At 48.4% G+C, this 18,178-nt stretch overlaps 1 protein-coding gene across 3 annotated transcripts in view; it reads right to left on the bottom strand.

Annotated features, from left to right (window-relative positions):
- Window positions 1-2,438: 2,438 nt before the first annotated feature.
- Window positions 2,439-18,178, bottom strand: part of STAM (signal transducing adaptor molecule) — a 56,378-nt gene continuing 40,638 nt past the window's right edge. Inside the window, exons 11-14 of one of the 3 annotated variants that reach the window (XM_068146403.1) lie at window positions 15,704-15,758; window positions 14,742-14,895; window positions 11,502-11,677; window positions 2,439-9,257 (exon numbers count right to left, since the gene is read on the bottom strand). In XM_068146403.1, the coding sequence (XP_068002504.1) occupies window positions 9,008-9,257; window positions 11,502-11,677; window positions 14,742-14,895; window positions 15,704-15,758 (635 nt within the window). In that variant the 3' untranslated portion in view covers window positions 2,439-9,007. Of the gene's footprint in view, window positions 9,258-9,278; window positions 11,476-11,501; window positions 11,678-14,741; window positions 14,896-15,703; window positions 15,759-18,178 lie in introns of those variants that run through there. The other 2 variants (XM_068146406.1, XM_068146405.1) reach the window with 2 other exon arrangements.

The following is an 18,178-nucleotide window of genomic DNA, read 5'->3' as shown; positions in this document are numbered from 1 at the left end:
GCTGTGTGCCGAGCGGCGGCGGCGGGCCCGGCCGTGTGCTTGGAGGAGCGGCGGCGGTGGCCCCAGCCGTGCACTCGGGCTGCGGTAGGGCCGGCTCCGATCTCTTTCCCCAATTTTCGGATGAGTTCCGAAAATGGCGCTGAGCACCTGGTTCCACCTCCCTTCTTCTCAGTGAGCTGTGGTGCAGCCCCTCCCTTTCTGGTGGGGAGTGTTCAGCCGGATGCTGTCATGCCTCGGTACACGAACGCCTAGCGGGGGGGCGGAGTGCCTCGGACATGCATCCGTGTAGTTTTGGACCGCGGATGGAAGCGGTTGGTTGCGGCACCCTGAATGGATTGCAAAAGGCAGTCGTGGAGTTGGATTGTTTCGACTGGGCTGCCCCAGGGGTGGAGAATATGCCGCCGAGTAATCATAGGTGAGGATAAAGGCTTGGCTGAGAAGTCGTGAGGCTTTTCCAGGTGACCAGGATGTCCAACGAATCCATGGAGAACTTGCACTGCAGGAGAATGAGCTCTGCATCGCTGGGCGGTTCCATTGGATGAAGGAAGAAGAACTGGAATGGACAGACACTTGAGCCTGAATGAGAGACTGGGTGGATGCCCAGATGAAGATACGGACTTAGCCAGACATGTCATCAGTTTTCTGATTTGATGATGTGTTTGGGTGCAGGGATTATGGCATGAAATAACGGGTGGCTCCTGTCGTAGTTTGGGCTGGGTGCCCTCTGCTACAGGGGTGTTTCCTGTGTCCACAAGTCCAGCCCAGTGGGTGGACACAGGAAATTAGGTTATTTCCTACCATGATCCCTTGCACCACTGTAAGTTTCACGGCGGGGTCTGGCACTTCCTCTTTCCTTCCTCTCTGCCACCTGGTAACTGGGGGAGAGATCTCCCGGCTATGGGCCTGGTTAGGCCCAAGGCCACGGGGGGATGGGTAGTCTCAGATCTGGCCAGCTGAGACTAGCCTAGCAGTGGGGGGGGGAGGAGGAGCGCTGGGGGTTTTGGGTGCACCTTCAGGTGGGGATGGGATCTTTCTGGGTCTGTTTTGGGGTTCTTGTCACTGTGTTTCTAGTTCTCTGCACACACTCACTGTTCTCTATTTAAACTCTCCATCACTTTTACAATCTGAGTCATTATTTCTGCACGTGGTGGGGCAGGGGTTTGCCCCAACCTATTACAGGGTACCAGCACAAGGTATAAAGGCTGCCAGAGAAGCAGCAGGAATTGTTCTTTTTGTCCATTTCAGGTTTCATATTTGCAAAGTGATCAACTGGGACAGTGCCTCTTACTGGCAATGCTAATGGCTGCAGTTGCACCCATGTCCACTGTGTTGGCCACATCATGGGGAACTATTTAGACTTAACCAGGGCATGTGTGACAGAACACAGGACTCACCACAGGCAGGAGACCTTCAGTGCCCTGATGCTTCTCTCTGCCCCTTCCTCATCCTCTGCCTAACCCTTGCCTACTCAACAGCATACAGCGGAGGATGTGTTGATGCTCTTCATCCCTAAGGCTTCCTTGATAATTAAACTAGGGTAAGAGCTTCCAGTTCTACCAAGCATCATCTCTTTAACTGGCAAGAGTGCCAAGATCTTCGGGAGTATGTCTGAGGGATCAGTTTTAGCAATCCAGAAGAATATTGTGATGCTCAAACTGGCCACTGCTTTGTATCCAGGAATTTCAAGGCACTGAAAACTATAAATGCAGTTGTGGGGAGCGGGAGGATGCAGGCTTGAGAAGCAGAGCTAGAAAGGGAGCATGAATCTGGTTTTCACATGGTTGTTGTCCTGCAGTTGCAGAGAGAGAAAGCTCCTTGGTAAGTTGTTTTTTGGAAAACAGCAACAACTTCCTGGTCACATCCCATACAGTGATTGCTTTTACCTGCAGAGGCCCAAAATACTGTGTGGAGAACTCACCTCCAGGATGATATAAAGTGAAAATCTACAGGATTTACTCCAGAAATGCCAAGCAGAGAAAAGAAAGAGGATGTGGTGAAGAAATTGTGGGGTTTTTCTTTCACTGTCTTGTCTTTTCTTGATCTCTCTTGAAGGCCTTTCTTGAACAAGAAAGTACAAGTGGGGGGGGGGGTGGGAAAAGAGAATGAGAAGAAATGTCTTGACATTTCTTTCCTCTTCTTGGCCTTTATTCAATAAGCAATGACAAGTAGAGTAAAGAAAGAGAAAAGGAGAAGAAGAAATGTCTTTGTAATTGATTGATTCTTCTTGACCTTTCTTGGACAAGGAACACAAGTAGAGAAAAGAGAGAAGCAGGTGAAGAAACATCTTCCAATTCCTTATCTCATCTTGGCCTTTCTTGTTCAAGAATGGCTAAGGAGAGAAAAGCAAGAGAGGAGCTGAAGAAATATTTTCACATGTCTTTTGTCTTCTTGGCCTGCCTTGAAATGCCAAGCCAGGAGAAGAAAGAGGAGAACAAATGTTTCCAATTCTTCAATTATTTTTTATTTGCTTTTTGGCCTTTCTTAAACCAGAAAGGGCCAAGCAGAGAAATGAAAGGGAGGAGGAAGAGAAGAAATACTTTCAAACTTGTTTTCTCTTAGCTGTTCTTGAGCAAGAAATGGCAAGAATAGAAAAGAAAGAGAAGGTGAGTCCTTAGATTCACAGCATGGTTTGGGTTGGAAAAAACCTTGAAGCCCATCCAGTTCCAAACCCCTGCCATGGGCAGGGTCTCCTCCCAGCACCCGAGGTTGCTCAAGGCTTCATCCAACCTGGCCTTCAATACCTCGAGGAAGGGAGGACCCTCAACCTCCCTCGGTAACCTGTTCCAGTGTCTCTCCAACATCACTCTAAAGAGTTTCTTCCTAATCTCTAGTCTGTCCTCAAGCTTCAATGTGTTGCCCCTCATCATACCTCCTAAGCTCTTGTCAAAAGTCCCTTCCTAGCCCTCCTGCAGGTGCCTTCAGGTATAGGAAGGCTGCTCTAAGGTCTCTCCAGAGCCTTCTCATCTCCAGGCTGAACAGCCCCAACTCACTCTCTATTACCATAAGAGAGGTGCTTTATCTTTATGGCCCTCTTCTGGACCCTCTCCAACAGTTCCATGTCCTTCTTATGCTGGGGGTACCAGAACTGGATGCAGTACTGCAGGTGGTCTCAGCAGAGCAGAGGGGAGAGTCACTTCCCTGCCCTGCTGGTCACACACTTTGGATGCAGATAAACCACACTGACAGGTAGGTGCCAGTGTTACTTGCACTTAAGCCCAGAGATCACCTTCACTGGCAACCCCAGAAATGAGACCTCTGCACCATATGGGGCAGTGCAAGAGGTCACACGCAGAATCACACAGAAAATACCTGCTTGGAAGAAACCTCCAAGCTCACCCAGTCCAACTCTCCACCCAGCACTGCAGGCTCAACACCAAACCATGTCCCTAAGCACCAGCTCCACACACTACTTCAACACCTCCAGGGATGGGGACTCCAGCACTGCCCTGGGCAGAACATTTCACTCTTGCAGTGAAGAAATGTTTCCTAATGTTCAGTCTGAACCTCCCCTGGTGCAGCCTGGAACCACTGCCTCAGCTCCTGTCCCTTGTCATCAAGGAGAAGAGGCTGCCCCCTCCTCATTCCAACCTCCCTTCAGGGAGCTGCAGAGAGCCTCTAAGTTGATTCTGTGCCACTGATCACAATCCTCTGAACTCCACTGTGGAGCCACTTCGCAATCCACCCCTCAGACCAATGTGCCTGTGCCACACATTTCCCAAGCTGTTCCATGAGGATGTTATGGAGACAGTATCACAAGTCTTACTGAAGTCAAGGTAGATGACATCCAATACTCTTCCCTCGTCTACCCATCTGGTCATGGTTTCATAGAAGGCCAGCAGAAGGCAGGATCTCCCCTTGGTAAATCCATGTTGGCTACTCCTGATAACATTCTTGTCTTCCATGTGATTAGAGATGACCTCCAAGATAAGTTGCTCCACCATCTTTCCAGTGATGGAGATGAGGCTCACCAGTCTGTAGTTGCCTGGCTCCTCCTCCTTGCCTTTTTGGAAGACTGGAGTGATATTTGCTTCCTTCCAGTCCCCAGGCACCTTGCCTGACTTTAAAAACATGATGGAGAGGCACTCAGCAACAGTATCAGCAGCTCTTGTGGATGCACAAGATGAATGGGCAGAGATGTTCCAGTCCCTTGATCATCCTCATAGCTCTCTGTTGGACTCTCTGCAGTCATTCCCTCTCTCTCTTGAACTGGGGAGACCAAAACTAGACATGGTATTGCAGCTGTGGTCTCAGCAGGGCAGAGCGGGAGGAGAACCTCCCTAGCCCTGCTGGCCACACTTTTCATGATGCACCCCCTGGTGCCACTGGCCTTGTTGACCACAACGGCACACTGCTGGCCCAACCCATGAACTTGATGCAATGAATGAATTGGCTTTGCCACACAGTGAACTAAATGCTCCACCTTCAATCTTTTCCTTCATCCCCAAACAGTGCAGGGTTTTCACTCAGGGCCACTCTCTATCCCACGCCTGTGCAGTCCAGCTAAGACTGCCACAGAGTGGCAGCATCGTCGTGCAGCGCCCCCAGCCATGCACCCTGCCCCTCTGCACATTCAAACCAAAGCTGCTGGGTTTAGGTGACAGAGACGAAAAAGGCTTGGACTTCCATCAGCACATGAAGGGCTGAAGATCGAACCTGATCAGTCTGAGCAGGGAACTTTAGACTTGCAGTTTTACACAGCAGCAAATGGAACATTTTGAAACAACCCATTTCAGAGGGCAGGCTGCAGAAAGGTCCTTTACAGGGGGAAGCGAACCTTCTGCTGTCCAGGCCTTCCTGTGCCTCACTGTGCTGTTGGGTACCAGGCGCAGGAAGGTTAATCTGCACTTCCAGCTGCGATGAATAAGGACCAGCTGCAGTGTGTGGCTGGTCAGCTGCTCCAAGATTCAGTACAGAGTACAAAATGATTCTGCTGTTAGCAATGGAGAGTTTGTAAATTTTACTTTACTTTTTTCCTTCCCAAAGATCTCCCCCTGGTCTGTAACTGGAAAAAACTGAGCTCCATTGCTCTTCCAACAGATACACACATCTTCTCCAAAGGAAGCTGCACTTCTGAGGGCCTGAGTGCCATGGCAACTGCTGGAATTACAGATGCTCCTTTTCATTCTGGCTGTGAAATCCAGTAGCCAAGGAATAAAGTAAGCCCTTGACAGATTAAGACTGCGCTGCCTTTGAAGTGCAAGAAAGTCAGTAAGTGATGTTAGAGAAGATACAACAGTGGAGAGGTATGAAGCAGGTCTCCAGTGTGAATCTGCTGTCCTCACATCTAGCTGCAGAGAACTGGAACAGCAGCTCAGGTCTGATCATCATCACAGGGCCATGCTTTCCAACACAAATTTATCTCCTGTGTCATACCACAGCACCTGCAATTTGCCAGAAGTCTCTGAAGTTCTGTTACTCAGATTCATTCCGGTTCCCCCTGCCTCCAAATTCAGGAATGGCAACTGTCCCATGAGGGCCATGGGCGGCTTCACAGCTGCTCAGCAGTTCTAGGTTGCTCCATTCTGCTAGCCAGCTGTCCTTGGCCAGTAACAGGAAGCAAGCAGCTCCACAGGCACCAGGTGCTAAGCAGAGTTTGGTCCATCTGCTGCCACTGCTCCTGCACTATGCCACAACAGCAGGCTGGCAAATCCTAGTGCCCTTCACTGGCTTCCCTGGGATGTTGTACAGGAACTTCTCTGGTATGCCTACAGACACCGAGACACTGGTGCACTGAGGTGCACCAAAAGCACCTTCCAGAGTTTGCTCCAGCTCATGATAACCAAGCCAAGACCATCCCCCTTCTGAAATTCATCACCATTTCTGTATCCCATAATAAGAGGGTTAAATAACAGAGAGTTATACAAAGGATTATCATTGTATATCACTGTATCATTCCATTGACAAGTTACAGGTAAAGAAAGAAGACATTCATCATTAGGCCTTCTGCTGGAACACAAGCAACCAAGCACCCACAGGGATTCTAAACTTTCCAACAGGTTTGCTTGCTGATAGCTTAGCTGCTAGAAGGCTTTTCCACACCCCTCTCTCCCAGTGTGTCAGCGCTCACTACCACAGCAGGACAGAGCTTGCGTGAACTGGGTCCAAACAAATCACAACAAGGAAGCTGAGAATAAATCACAGCAGAGAAGCCTCAGCAATGGCATCTCCATGTTAATGACAGCAGGCCAGCAGAGAGGAACTGAACTGAAATGCAACTGCTCATAACCATACAGAGGGCAATGGGATGAGTGAAGAGATCAGTAGTGCAGTGACAGCTCTGACAAGGTAGGAGGAGGCATCACTTTACAGAGCAGTGGGCATATGAGACACAATCCAGGGAGAAGACAAAATAATATTTTCTGGTAAAGGAAAAACAAATCCATCTCCAAATTCAATTTCATCTGAACAGTGCATCTAAAAGGGAAATCACTGGATACAGGAGGAATGCTAGGACTGACTGACTGCACCAGCTGTAGACAATAAAAACTGCTCCCAAGTGCACTAAACCTGACCATTTGCTACAGGAGGTAACTCAGAGCAGACATGAAGGAAAAGCAAAGCTGTCCACCCATCTGTGCCCTGTTTTTATTGTACTGGATTTAGGGTGCCGCTGCATTTTAGCAGGTGGAGTTCAGTCCTGATGAACACAAATGAAAGGTGACTTTCATTTTCTCAGAGATGGATAAATGCATCACTTGGAAAGCAGAGAAAGGTCAGCTGCAGGTAAGTATTCAGAGCAGAAAGCAGGAACAAGCGTTTCTGTGCCTTATGGAAAGACAACTGCACACATTTTAAAACCAAAGACACAAATGAGTAACAAAGAGTGGGTTTGCTGAGTGACTTCAGGGTAGGGGTTCCACAGGCCATTATTAGGGGACATGTGAAAACCTAAGAACAAACCCAATTGGTGTCAGGTGGCCTGTTGTGATGCTCCAAGCTCCTCCTTGAATCAGGGCCTAAGTAAAAAGTTCTCCTCACCATGGTGACACTGCCACATCCTTAGCAGTGCCACACCTTGCCTCTGTGCTTTTGGAGTATGGTACCTAAAAGCCACAGAGAGTGCTATCCAAATGCTGCAACATGCCCTGGGGGAACAAAATCACCTCTTCAATCTGCTGCCAATGACCTGACACAAAATCTTGGGGATTTTTATCATTTATTGTCAGTATTTCCTCTCCAGTTGCACATCATTTTGTGATGACAGCAAGTGCTGAAGGAATGACAGTTTGTGGGGGGGCTGAAGAGTCCTTGAGAAAAGCAACATGTGAAAACCCACTATTAAAAGCTCCTATCCAAGCACCAGCTGGCTGGCACATCCCTAACTGGAACACATCAGCTATGGGCACATTTTGTCACCAGCCTAGTCAGAAGTGACGTGAAGCAGTCATCTGAAAGCACTGCCAGGCAAACACCTGTGAGACAAAGGCATGGCAGGTAGCTGTGACCAGACCCAGGAGTGCATAGGACAACTGAGGCCAGCTTATTCTGCAGGGTACAGATGCAAGAGCTCATTCCAAAATCACCACACTGCAATGCACTACACAAAAGCAAACAATCTTTGACATAGGCCCCAACAAGGCTGCAAACACAGACCTGATGGTGAAGCCATCTAGGATTGCTTTGAGAGGAAGCAGAGTGGCTGGTGAAGATCAGAGGAAAGCAGGAAGCACAAATGCAAAGCAACAGCAGCCTTTGCACAAGGAACTCTACTCAAGCTGCCTTCCCTTACCATCTTCCCTTTACAGCACCTCAGCCATAGAGGGAAAATCCCACTCCTTAAAGAGCCACCTGGTTACATCCCTGCAGCATGCAAGGCTTTGGAAAAGGCTACCATGCTTCAGGAGAGAATTCAAAGCAACCTGGGTGAGAATGCAAGGAAGACACCTTGTAATCTATTCAGACTATGGAATGGCTGAACAACTCAGACAGTACCAATGGAAGCTGGAACAGATGCTCAAGGCAGAAGTGTTTGTGTAAGAAGAGTAAACAGAACAAATTGCTAAGCAAGGCCACAAGAGAGAAGAAAGCCCTGAAGGTTTGTTCAGCAAAGTGATCTGAGTGCCCAGAACTCTCCCTGCTCTAATGAAGAGGGCTTGACTGAAGCAGCGTTACTCATGGTGTGTGTTCCACTTCCAAACTCCATCAGTTCTCTCCCACCTCAGTTCCTGTGTCCTTGGTGTAACCTCTACCAACACACAGAGAGCACAGTTCTGGTGCTCCTTGTACAAAGTAGTTTGGAAAGAATAAATTCCCTGCTTCTCACGATGAAATGCAAGACCGTGATCTGTTGCAGGGTCCCACACTGTGTTTAGCAGCCTCTGAATAGCAGTTTTAAGAATCACAATTTGCTGTTATCCCCCCAGATCACTTCCTAGTCACCTAGTCCTTTGGTAGAGAAGCCATCTAATGGTCAGGAGATATTTGTGAGCAATGTAAAAAGGAATCCAACCAGTTTGCAAATCCATAGACAGACCTTTAGCTTGTGAGTGTAACCATGATATGCAGAATTACTGCTCCTCCTGCACTGGAAAAAGACATCACAACTGTCACAAAACTCTGAAGTGTGGTTGTCAGTTCCTGATTCAAATAAAAACAGTCAATTCTTTTGAAACCTTGTGTTAAATACATTCCCATGATCACCACAGCTCTAGGAAATGGCCACAATGGCAGGCACATGCCTTATGGACATAACACAAATGCCACAACAGTTTGCATCTGTGGAATTCTCACAGAGCAGCCAATTTTACCTGACATAAATAATCTTGTACCATTTTTTAGGCTTTTTCAAAGGAATCAAAGGTCCCAAATAGATCTGTTCCTCTGCAACATTAAAAAACAAACAAACCAACCCCCTAAAAAGTCAGTGCAAATTGAACTTGTTCACCAGGATAGATTCATAGTAAGCTGAGGATAAAGAAAGTTGAAGGGACTGAAGGAGGAAACTCATACAACTGCCAACTGCCTTTAGCAGAGGTTAGGGAAGATGAGGAATGGGAAGTCCTGGATCCTATAGCAGAGCCTTCTGTGAGTAACTCTGCTGCGGCTGTTGAGGTGGCAGAGGCTGTGGTTGCTGTGGAGGTGCTTGCTGGCTGCCTGCTGGCTGTGGCAGAGCTGCAGAGGCTAAGCTATAGTTTGGCACCTGGGACAGATTAGTTCCAGCATTCTGATAAGCAGCAACATCAACAGCAGCAGGCGGGGGACTGTACACCGAGGCCTGGTTAGAGTAAGTGTGTCCAGCAACGGAGCCACCCACGGCACTGGAACAGAACAAAAGGACACTTGAGTTAACCAACAAGTTACCAACAGAGCAGCAACACCCTGTTCTGTCTTCAGCCCATCTGCAGATACAAACAGCTCTTGCCTCTGGACACCATCCAGATTTAAAACTGCAGCCAATGAACATTCCAATCAGAATTCCAAATTAGAGTCAAAGGTACCTAACACCCTCCCAGGGAGTTGAAGTAGACAGTCTGTACTGCAGCTGGGTTATGGTTGGACCAGATGATCTCAAAGGTCTTTCCCAACCTCACTGATTCTGTGGGATCCTATCTATTGTCCCTTGCACTCCAGCAAAACAGCAACCCCCAAGCCCCTGAGACAGCAGAATGATCACATGCAGCACATAGGAACTCACTTCACTCCATGTTGTGTCGCCCCAGATGATCAGCTCTGGGGGACAGAAGCTCACAAATACTTTGGTAGCTCAGGATGGATGCTGGACCAATTGGTTGACAAGGAATTGGCTTGAACATTGCACTCAAAGACTGTTGGTCACTAGCTCAGTGTTGAAGTGGAGACCAGTGACAAGTGGTGCTCCTCAGGGGTCAGTGCTGGGAGCAGTGGAGTTTGACATCTCTGTCAGTGACATGGGCAGTGGGGTTGAAGCACCCTCAGCAAGTTTGCCAACGACACCAAGCTGTGTGGTATGTTGACAGGCTAGAGGGAAACATCCAGAAGGACTTGGACAGGCTGGAGAGGTGGATCAATGACAGTTTTAAGAAGTTCAACAAGGCCATGGGCAAGGCCCTGAACCTGGGCTGGGGGAGTCTCAAGCACAAATCCAGGCTGGACAGATAATGTCTGGAGAGCAGTGCTGAGAAGGACTTGGGGGTGCTGGGTGAGGAGCTCAACATGAGCTGGCAATGTGCACACAGCCCAGAAACCAATCCTGTCCTCGGCTGCAGGTCAAGGAAGAGGATTCTGGCACTCTGCTCTGCTCAGACCCCACCTGGATTCCTGTGTCCAGCTCTGGAGTCCCCAACACAAGGAGACCATGGAACTGTTAAAGCAGGTACAGAGGAGATGACAGAGATGATCAGGGGGATGAAGCACCTCTGCTATGGGGACAGGCTGAGAAAATCTGGGCTCTTCAGCCTGGAGAAGAAAAAGCTCCAGGGAGAGCTTAGAGAAGCCTTCCAGTACCTGCAGGGGAATACAGGAGAGTTGGGGAGGGACTTTTGCCAAAGGCCTGGAGTGACAGGAAGAGGAGCAATGGCTTCAAACTGAAAGAAGGTGGTGAGACATTGGAACAGGCTGCCCAGGGATGTTGTGGATGCCCCATCACTGAAGGGATTGAAAGCCAGGCTGGGTGGGGCTTTCAGCAGCCTGGTCTAGTGGAACCCTCTGTCTATCCAAACCTTCAAAAATAAAATCACTTTCTACAGAGAGTAAAAAGCCCAAACCAGACCCTTGCCCTAAGGTCTGGTCCAATCTTTGTCACAATGCAGGTGCTTCAGCTGCAGCTCTGCACCTCTGAGCATCCACTCAGAGTAGAAAAGCCACTGGAGCTCCTCTTCCTGGGGAAGCTGTGGTGAGTGTTTGAAGCCATTTACTTGGTTCCAGAACTGAGCAGAATTCTCCCCATGATCCACAGTGAGGTATTTGGGAAAAGGATAACACAATGGACACCAACTCAGGAATTATGCAAAAGCAGCTGGAGCAGCAGATCATTTTCATCATAAATGGATACAGGAAGTTAGCTAAAGGCAAATCATGCAGAAAGCAAACTCAAGCTTTGTTTTCTGTAGTTTTCTAGAAAAGGAATCTCCATAATTGACATATTTCTTCTGGACAAAATTATCAACTAGAGAGACTTAGAGAAGCCTGAGGTTTGTCAGGAGTGTTTACCATATACATGGCACCAATGAAAAGCAGAGGTTACATAATAGCACTGGAGCTCTTTTAGTTGTGGTTAAAATTCTAACTTCTGTGTTTAATCTTTTCTGTAGTCCCTTCATTCAGAGAATCACAGAATGGCAGAGGTGGGAAGGGACCTCCAGAGATCATCCAACCCCACTTCCAGAGCAGGGTCACCCAGGGCAGGTCACACAGGAACACATCCAGGTGGGTCTTAAAAGTCTCCAGAGGAGATTCCACAACTTCTCTGGGCAGCCTGCTCCAGGCCTCCAGCACCCTCACACCAAAGAAGTTTCTCCTCATATTGAGGTGGAGGAGAAACTTGACTGATTCAGACACCTGAAAAGCAAAGCATTCAAAATTACTTTGTGTAAGAGGTCTGTGCAGGCTGAGCAGGCAGCACGGAGCTGGCAGATGGAGTCCCTGTGCCTTGGCTGTGAGAAGAGAGCTGTTCAGGAGGAAGGTTGTAGCCTGGAACGTGGCCCAGCTGTGTACTCCCTGCCACCAAGTAGGCACTGCTTGGAGGTTGTCCTGCATAAACCTGGGAAGGTAAAGAAAGGAATATTAAAAACAAAATAGAAACCAGCTTGGTGTTTAGGATCCAACTTGGGAACTTAAGGACTGCCCCCTCATCCTTTTCCTGTTTTAACAGAACCCAACAGACTGTCTCCTGCTAAGTGCTGCAGCAGAAAATATCACCACAGGCTCAAAGGACACTGATCACATTCTACACTCAGGCTCCAGCTGCAAAAAGATCAAAGAATCCACTGGGAACTTTGTATTCCAAAGTTTAGCTTAGTGACTCTCACTCATGCTCATGAAGACTTTCTGCCAGAATACATGGAGAGCTTTGCATCAAGTAACAAAGGGCAGCCCAGAGCAGAACACTTTGTGAGGCCCAGCTCTCACCAACCAGAAGGGCTGAACTGCAAAGCCAACAACTGGTGCCTGTGTGTCAGAGCTACCTGACCACTGCATGGAGCTGCTGAGACTGCAACTGGTGAACTGTCAGAGCAGGCCAGGAGAGATAAAGAGCTCCTATGAAAATAGCAACTGAAAATAATGTCCTGCTTTACAACCAGCTAGGGGAAAAGCTTGCCAGGAGATTACAGAATCAGAGAGTGTTAGGGGTTGGAAGGGACCTCTGGAGCATGCAGTGCAACCCCCTGCCAGAGCAGCACCACCTAGGGCAGGTCTCACAGGAACACATCCAGGTGGGTCTTAAAAGTCTCCAGAGCAGGAGACTCCACAACCTCTCTGGGCAGCCTGCTCCAGGCTTCCAGCAGCCTCACACCAAAGAAGTTTCTCCTCATATTGAGGTGGAACCTCCTGGGTTCCAGCTTGTATCCATTGTTCCTTGTCCTGTCACTGGGCACCACTGAGCAGAGCCTGGCACCTTCATACTGACACCCAGCCCTCAGATATTGCCAGACATTGATCAGATTCCCTCTCAGCCTTCTCTTCTCCAGATTAAAAAGCTTCAGTCTTCTTTTCAGCACAGAGATGCTCTAGTCCCTTTATCATTCTTGAAGCCTCTGTTGGACTCTCTCCAGCAGGTCTCTGTCTCTCTTGAACTGGGGAGCCCAGAACTGGACACTATTGCAGGTGTGGTCTCAGCAGGGCAGAGCAGAGGAGGAGGAGAACTTCCCTAGCCCTGCTGGTGACACTTTTCTTGATGCACCCCAGGCTGCCACTGACCCCTTGGCCACTAGGGCACATTGCTGGCCCATGGAGAACTTGCTGTGCCAACTGTATGCTCAATCAAGACTCTGCTTTGGTTTACTGATGAATTACGAGGTTCAACACAAATGACTAGAAGCAATCATCAGGTCCACACACAACTGAATTCATATCGAGTTGGCAATTCAAGTCCTGAGACCCCTGCATCTCAGGTGACATATACAGAGTAGGCTTACTGCTTTGGCTGCAGTATTTTAGAAGGTAGCAAGTGCAGCAGACCTTCTAGCTTCAGAACTTTGTCCTGACTCATTTTCCCTCCAAAATCCAGTTGTCTTATTTCAGAATCCCCCAGGAGATGCCCATTTAAAACACCTGAGAGGGTCACCACCTGGCTGCTTATGGGACACCAAGGGCAGTGTCTCAAGGACACAAGAGCCAGCCAACCTCTCCTGAAGAGACACTGAAAGGAGAGTGCACATTTGTAGGAAGCTGAAAGACTTGCATCTGCTTCAATGTTTCTATAGCACTGCACAGGTGTCTTGGCTTCAAATGATCATTGAACCTCCAGCTGGCCATGTTCTTTGTTCCAATCGAAGGAAAAAGAAGACAGCAAGTGTCAACTAGACCACGAGGAAGTGTCCACTGCACTGTGGAATTCACAGCTAGATGTTTACAAGGCCTTTGCAAATACCATGGCACACAAACCAGACAGAACTCCTCAGAGCAACAGAGGGATGCTGGCATGGAAGAATCCTGCTTTTTACCTGCAGCCATTGCAGTGCTAGATCCTCCTTACTGGTATGTCACCAAAAGGGAAGTGAAAGGAGAGGCTGATTCTAGGGGGGGAGGGCATAATTTTGAGCAGGAATTGTAATCCCTGGGATTTTTGCTTTCTTTGTCCCACTATGCATAGCCAGTGGCTTCAAGGGTGGCAGCTGTCATCTTCTGTGCAAGTCAAAGCACAGAGTGGGTTTATTCCTTGATTAAAACCAACTGAACAGAAAAGAACCAAAAGTGTGAGAACCTGCAAAAGGAGACTCTCCAAGGTAAACAAACTTTGTTTTGACACAGTCATGAGATGAAACCTTGCTCCTTCAGCTGAGACAACAGCTGAGCAGCACAGAATCATAGAGTGGCTAAAGGTGGAAGGGACCTCACACCTCTCAACTACTAGACTCAGCTGCTCAAGGCCTCATCCAACCTGGCCTTGAAAACCTCCAGGGAGGGGACATCCACAACCTGCCTGGGCAACCTGTTCCAGAGTGTCACCACCTTCACACTAAAGAACTTCTTCCTCAGCTCCAGTCTAACCCTGCTCTGCCTCAGCTTTAAACCATTCCCCCTTGGCCTGGCTCCAGACCCCCTCAGCAAAAGTCTCTCTGCAGCCTTCCTGCAGGATCCCTGCAGCTACTGAAAGGTAGCTCTGAGGTCCCCCTGGAGCCTTCTCTTCTCCAGGCTGAACACCCCCAGCTCCCTCAGCCTGTGCTCACAACAGAGCTGCTCCAGCCCTTGGAGCACCTTTGTGGCCTCCTCTGGACTCACTCCAACAGCTCTGTGTCCTTATGCTGGGGCCTCCAGAACTGCAGGCAATATTTGAGGTGGAGTCTCAGCAGAACACAGTAAGGGGACAGAATATCCTCTCTTGCCCCGAGGAAGTTGATTTTAAGGTAGCATCAAGGGAACAAAGGTCATAAAAAGATGTTTCCATCTCAGGGGTGGGAAGAGAAGAGCAGAAATAAGAACCAAATGATGACCTGCAATCAAGGTGCTCCATCACACTTTATGTATCAGTCTGTATTTCTGGGTACTGTGAAAAAGTGTTTGAGCTCACAGGGAAAAGTGCTTCTCATTAGTCATTCCCAAGCAACCAACCCCAGCTTGCCATGTGTGACAGCGTCCATGGCTTCTGGGGGTTCCATACAGACCTGAGAGCCAGAAACCCCAGCTGGCTGCAGGTAGTACTGCTGGTTCTGTAGCTTGGCATACATGGAGCACATTGGGTCTTCATTCATCAATTTGTTATACAAAGAAAGAGCCTCCATTGCTTTAACATTGAGCTCTGAAAGTTCTGAATGCTTCCTAGAAAAGAGAATTTACAGCTCACAGTCTGCAATTTCTACATCTTCAGTACACAACAGAAAACACAGGGCACTCCCATGAGATAAGCAACATACTCCTACTGCCTGTGAAGTGAGGCCAGGGTATCAAGTGGTGCAGAACTATCAAATATTACATGACTAGGCAAAACCACAACCTTTGGGTCTCACAGATTCACAGAGTGGGTTGGGTTGGAAGGGACTTTAAAGGTCATGCTGTTCCAAGCCCCTGCCATGGGCAGAGACACCTCCCACTAGCACAGGCTGCTCAAGGCCTCATCCAGTCTGGTCTTGAACAACTCCAGGAAGACCTCCCTGAGCAACCTGTTCCAGTGTCTCACCGCCCCCACTGGAAATAATTTCTTCCTCATCTCCAGTCTAAATCTGCCCTCCTCAAGCTTCAGTACATTGCTCCTCATACTCCCACTCCAAGCCCTTGTCACAAGTCCCTCCCCAGCTCTCCTGTAGCTCCCTTCAGGTACTGGAAGGCTGCTCTAAAGTCTCCTTGGAGCCTTCTCTTCTCCAGGCTGAACAGCCTAAACTCTCTCCACCCATCCCCATAGGGGAGATTCTCCAGCCCTCTGATCATCTTTGTGGCCTCCTCTGGGCCTGCTCCAGCAGCTCCATGTCGTATGCTGGGGGGGCCCAGAGCTGGATGTAGTGATGCAGGTGGGCTCTCATGAGAGAAGCTCCCAGTGCATCCTCCAGCTTTCTTTGCCAGTATTCAGAGAGACAATTCAGAAATCACTAAGCACCAACACTGCTGTTTCAACACACAGGACACTTCTTACCTGTCTATATCTTCCAACTTCTCATCTATGAGAGGTCCCATCTGGTGGCACATTGCTAGAACAGAAAGACATTAAAACAGATCAGAGTAACAAAGATTTTCACACTGCACAGTCAGAAAGCAGCTTTAAAGACACAAATGATCAGATAGAGATTTGTAAATGATAGCCCAAAGTGTCTGAAAGTAATTTGCTATCTGTGTGCCAAAACAGGGGCCTAGTGACAGAGGTGGTGTCATGGCAAACTGAAGAGATCAACAGAAAATCAAAATGCAGCAAACCAAACCACATTTCAGGGGCAGAGTGTAGAGCTGGCACTATTTTGTGTGCAGATGTTCAGGTCCATCTGAAAGGAAGGGAATGTGCCACCTCCATCACATGCTCAGCTAAGGTGACTACAAAAAGACTGTGAGAGTAAGGCAAGGGAAAAGAGGCTGAAAGGATTCAAATCCCATGCAGGTCAGAGGCTCAAAGAGTTACTGCTCCTCACTGCAGTCCTCCTTTGGAGCAGGAGGCTTTGCAAACCTCTAACTCATACAAACACTACCTGCAAAGCTTAGCAGAAGCAAACTGGACAATAATTCCAATAAACAAAATGCACCCTCTGTCAGCTTCCAGCTCATGGAGCTGCCAAGCAAACCACAGTTAACTAACAGAGACTGTGTCAAATGTAACAGGGAAAGACAAGGCAGCTGCAAGGGGATACTGCAGTCCAACCCTACTCCAGAATCTAGAATGTGCTGCTCAGTCAAGCAAGGAGCTCTTTACTAACCAAGAGATGTATTTATCTCAAGAGCCACTCAACATTCAGAGAGGAGAAAAGCAAAGACTGAGGCAACAGAGATGATCTGAATGCACTGGAAGCAGCTCTGGAACACTGTCACCTCCCACTTTTCCCAACTGGAGATGGAGAAGACCCTGGAAGCCTAGGGGCCATGACAGGTGAAAGGTCATCAGTGATGTGTTCCTTGGTGGCATCCCCAGGTGAGAGTCATGTGAAAGGTCCCCAGCTGCTTCTGTGAATCTGAGATCAGCAAAACAGTGGCAGAAAAGCTGTGGAAAGATGTCGGGATGCGATCCAACGGCGAGAAACGGTGAGGGAAAGACTCGCAGCAGTCAATATGATTGATAAGCAAGCTTCAACTTTATTGTTTGAAAGCATGGCTTACAAAGCATCTCAGCTAAATATGCACAAGTGTCATTATTCCATTGGCTATTAGTCCAGGGTTACACTATAATATCCAGCCTACTTGCAGTTAGGCCTACATGCAACTTCACAACCTCCTTTCTCAGGAGTTCTTTGTTTCACATACACTTTGTTTCACATACTGCTATCTTATAAGCAACTGTTTCACATGGTGCTATCTTATGAGAAACTGCAAGCACAGTCACAGGGCTGTGGTGGCCTTGCTGCATCAGTACACCAGCAGAGCTGTGAGCAGTAAACAAGATGGAGTCTGGCCTACACACTCTGTTCAAGCAACTGTTCCATAGAACCATGTCCCTGCAACTCAAGCCGTTCCTCAACAGAAAGATCTGAACCTGCTGGAAGTTCTGCCAGTTGTATGTATAACATCAAGTCTGGGAAAAGGCACAACAAGGACTGATGGAATGTATGGATGCTAACAGGATGACTGCACTGCTGCCAACCACAAACCCCAGGCTCCTGGAAGTGCTGGGATGAGCTCTCCACTTTAAAGATCTTTGTGGCTGGACGCCTGGATGGCAGAAGAATCTGAAATGTCTTTGGCTCAACTGCTGATCTGCACCTGCCACCACTGGTAGGAACCCGAGATTCCACACAGCTCTAGAACAAAATTCCCAGAGCCTATGCTGAGAACAGCAGCTCCCCAAGGCCCGCCTGAGCCTAGACCACATAGAGGTCTTGCATCTGGCACTGAAAAAATACCTGCAGCCATGTGTTTGGCAAGAGCTGTTGCAGGTGGCTGTGGAGGGAGCACCTGACCGCACACCTTCCAGACTAGGAGCAGTCCCAACAGTGCAGTGTCAAGCTCAGCCCTGTTCCAATAACCTCTCAAGGTGTTTAGAAAGGAGATTCTAAGGTAAGTCACATCTGGAGGTTGTTTGACAACCATATCTTCAACTTCTTTTGCCTCTGTCTTCCACCAGGTGCAGGCACTCTGCTTCTTGGGCAACAGCCTCTATAACTATGGTTGGTACTTGGAAGAACAAAACCATTCCTGTTTCTTTTTCCCTGCTTTAGTCAACTGGAGCAGGTGTGGATGTGTCACAGACATGCAGTTCCTAAAACAGGACTCATGAAAGGTGTGATGAACCAGGTAAGTGTGGAAAGATGCCAGACACCCAAAATCTTACAACCTTATACAACTCTCCTGACTACCATCACTGGAGGTGTTCAGGAGACTTGATGGGGTGCTTGGTGCCATGGTTTAGTTGTTTAGGTGGGGTTGGATTGGTGGATGGGCTGGATGTGATGATCTTGAAGGTCTCTTCCAA

Source organism: Melanerpes formicivorus, unplaced genomic scaffold, assembly GCF_026170545.1.
Source record: "Melanerpes formicivorus ecotype bairdi unplaced genomic scaffold, bMelFor1.0.p_v2 SCAF_13, whole genome shotgun sequence".
Lineage (NCBI taxonomy): Eukaryota > Metazoa > Chordata > Aves > Piciformes > Picidae > Melanerpes > Melanerpes formicivorus.
Note: the sequence above shows the minus strand (reverse complement) of the source record. Positions and strands in the feature narration are given on the sequence as shown.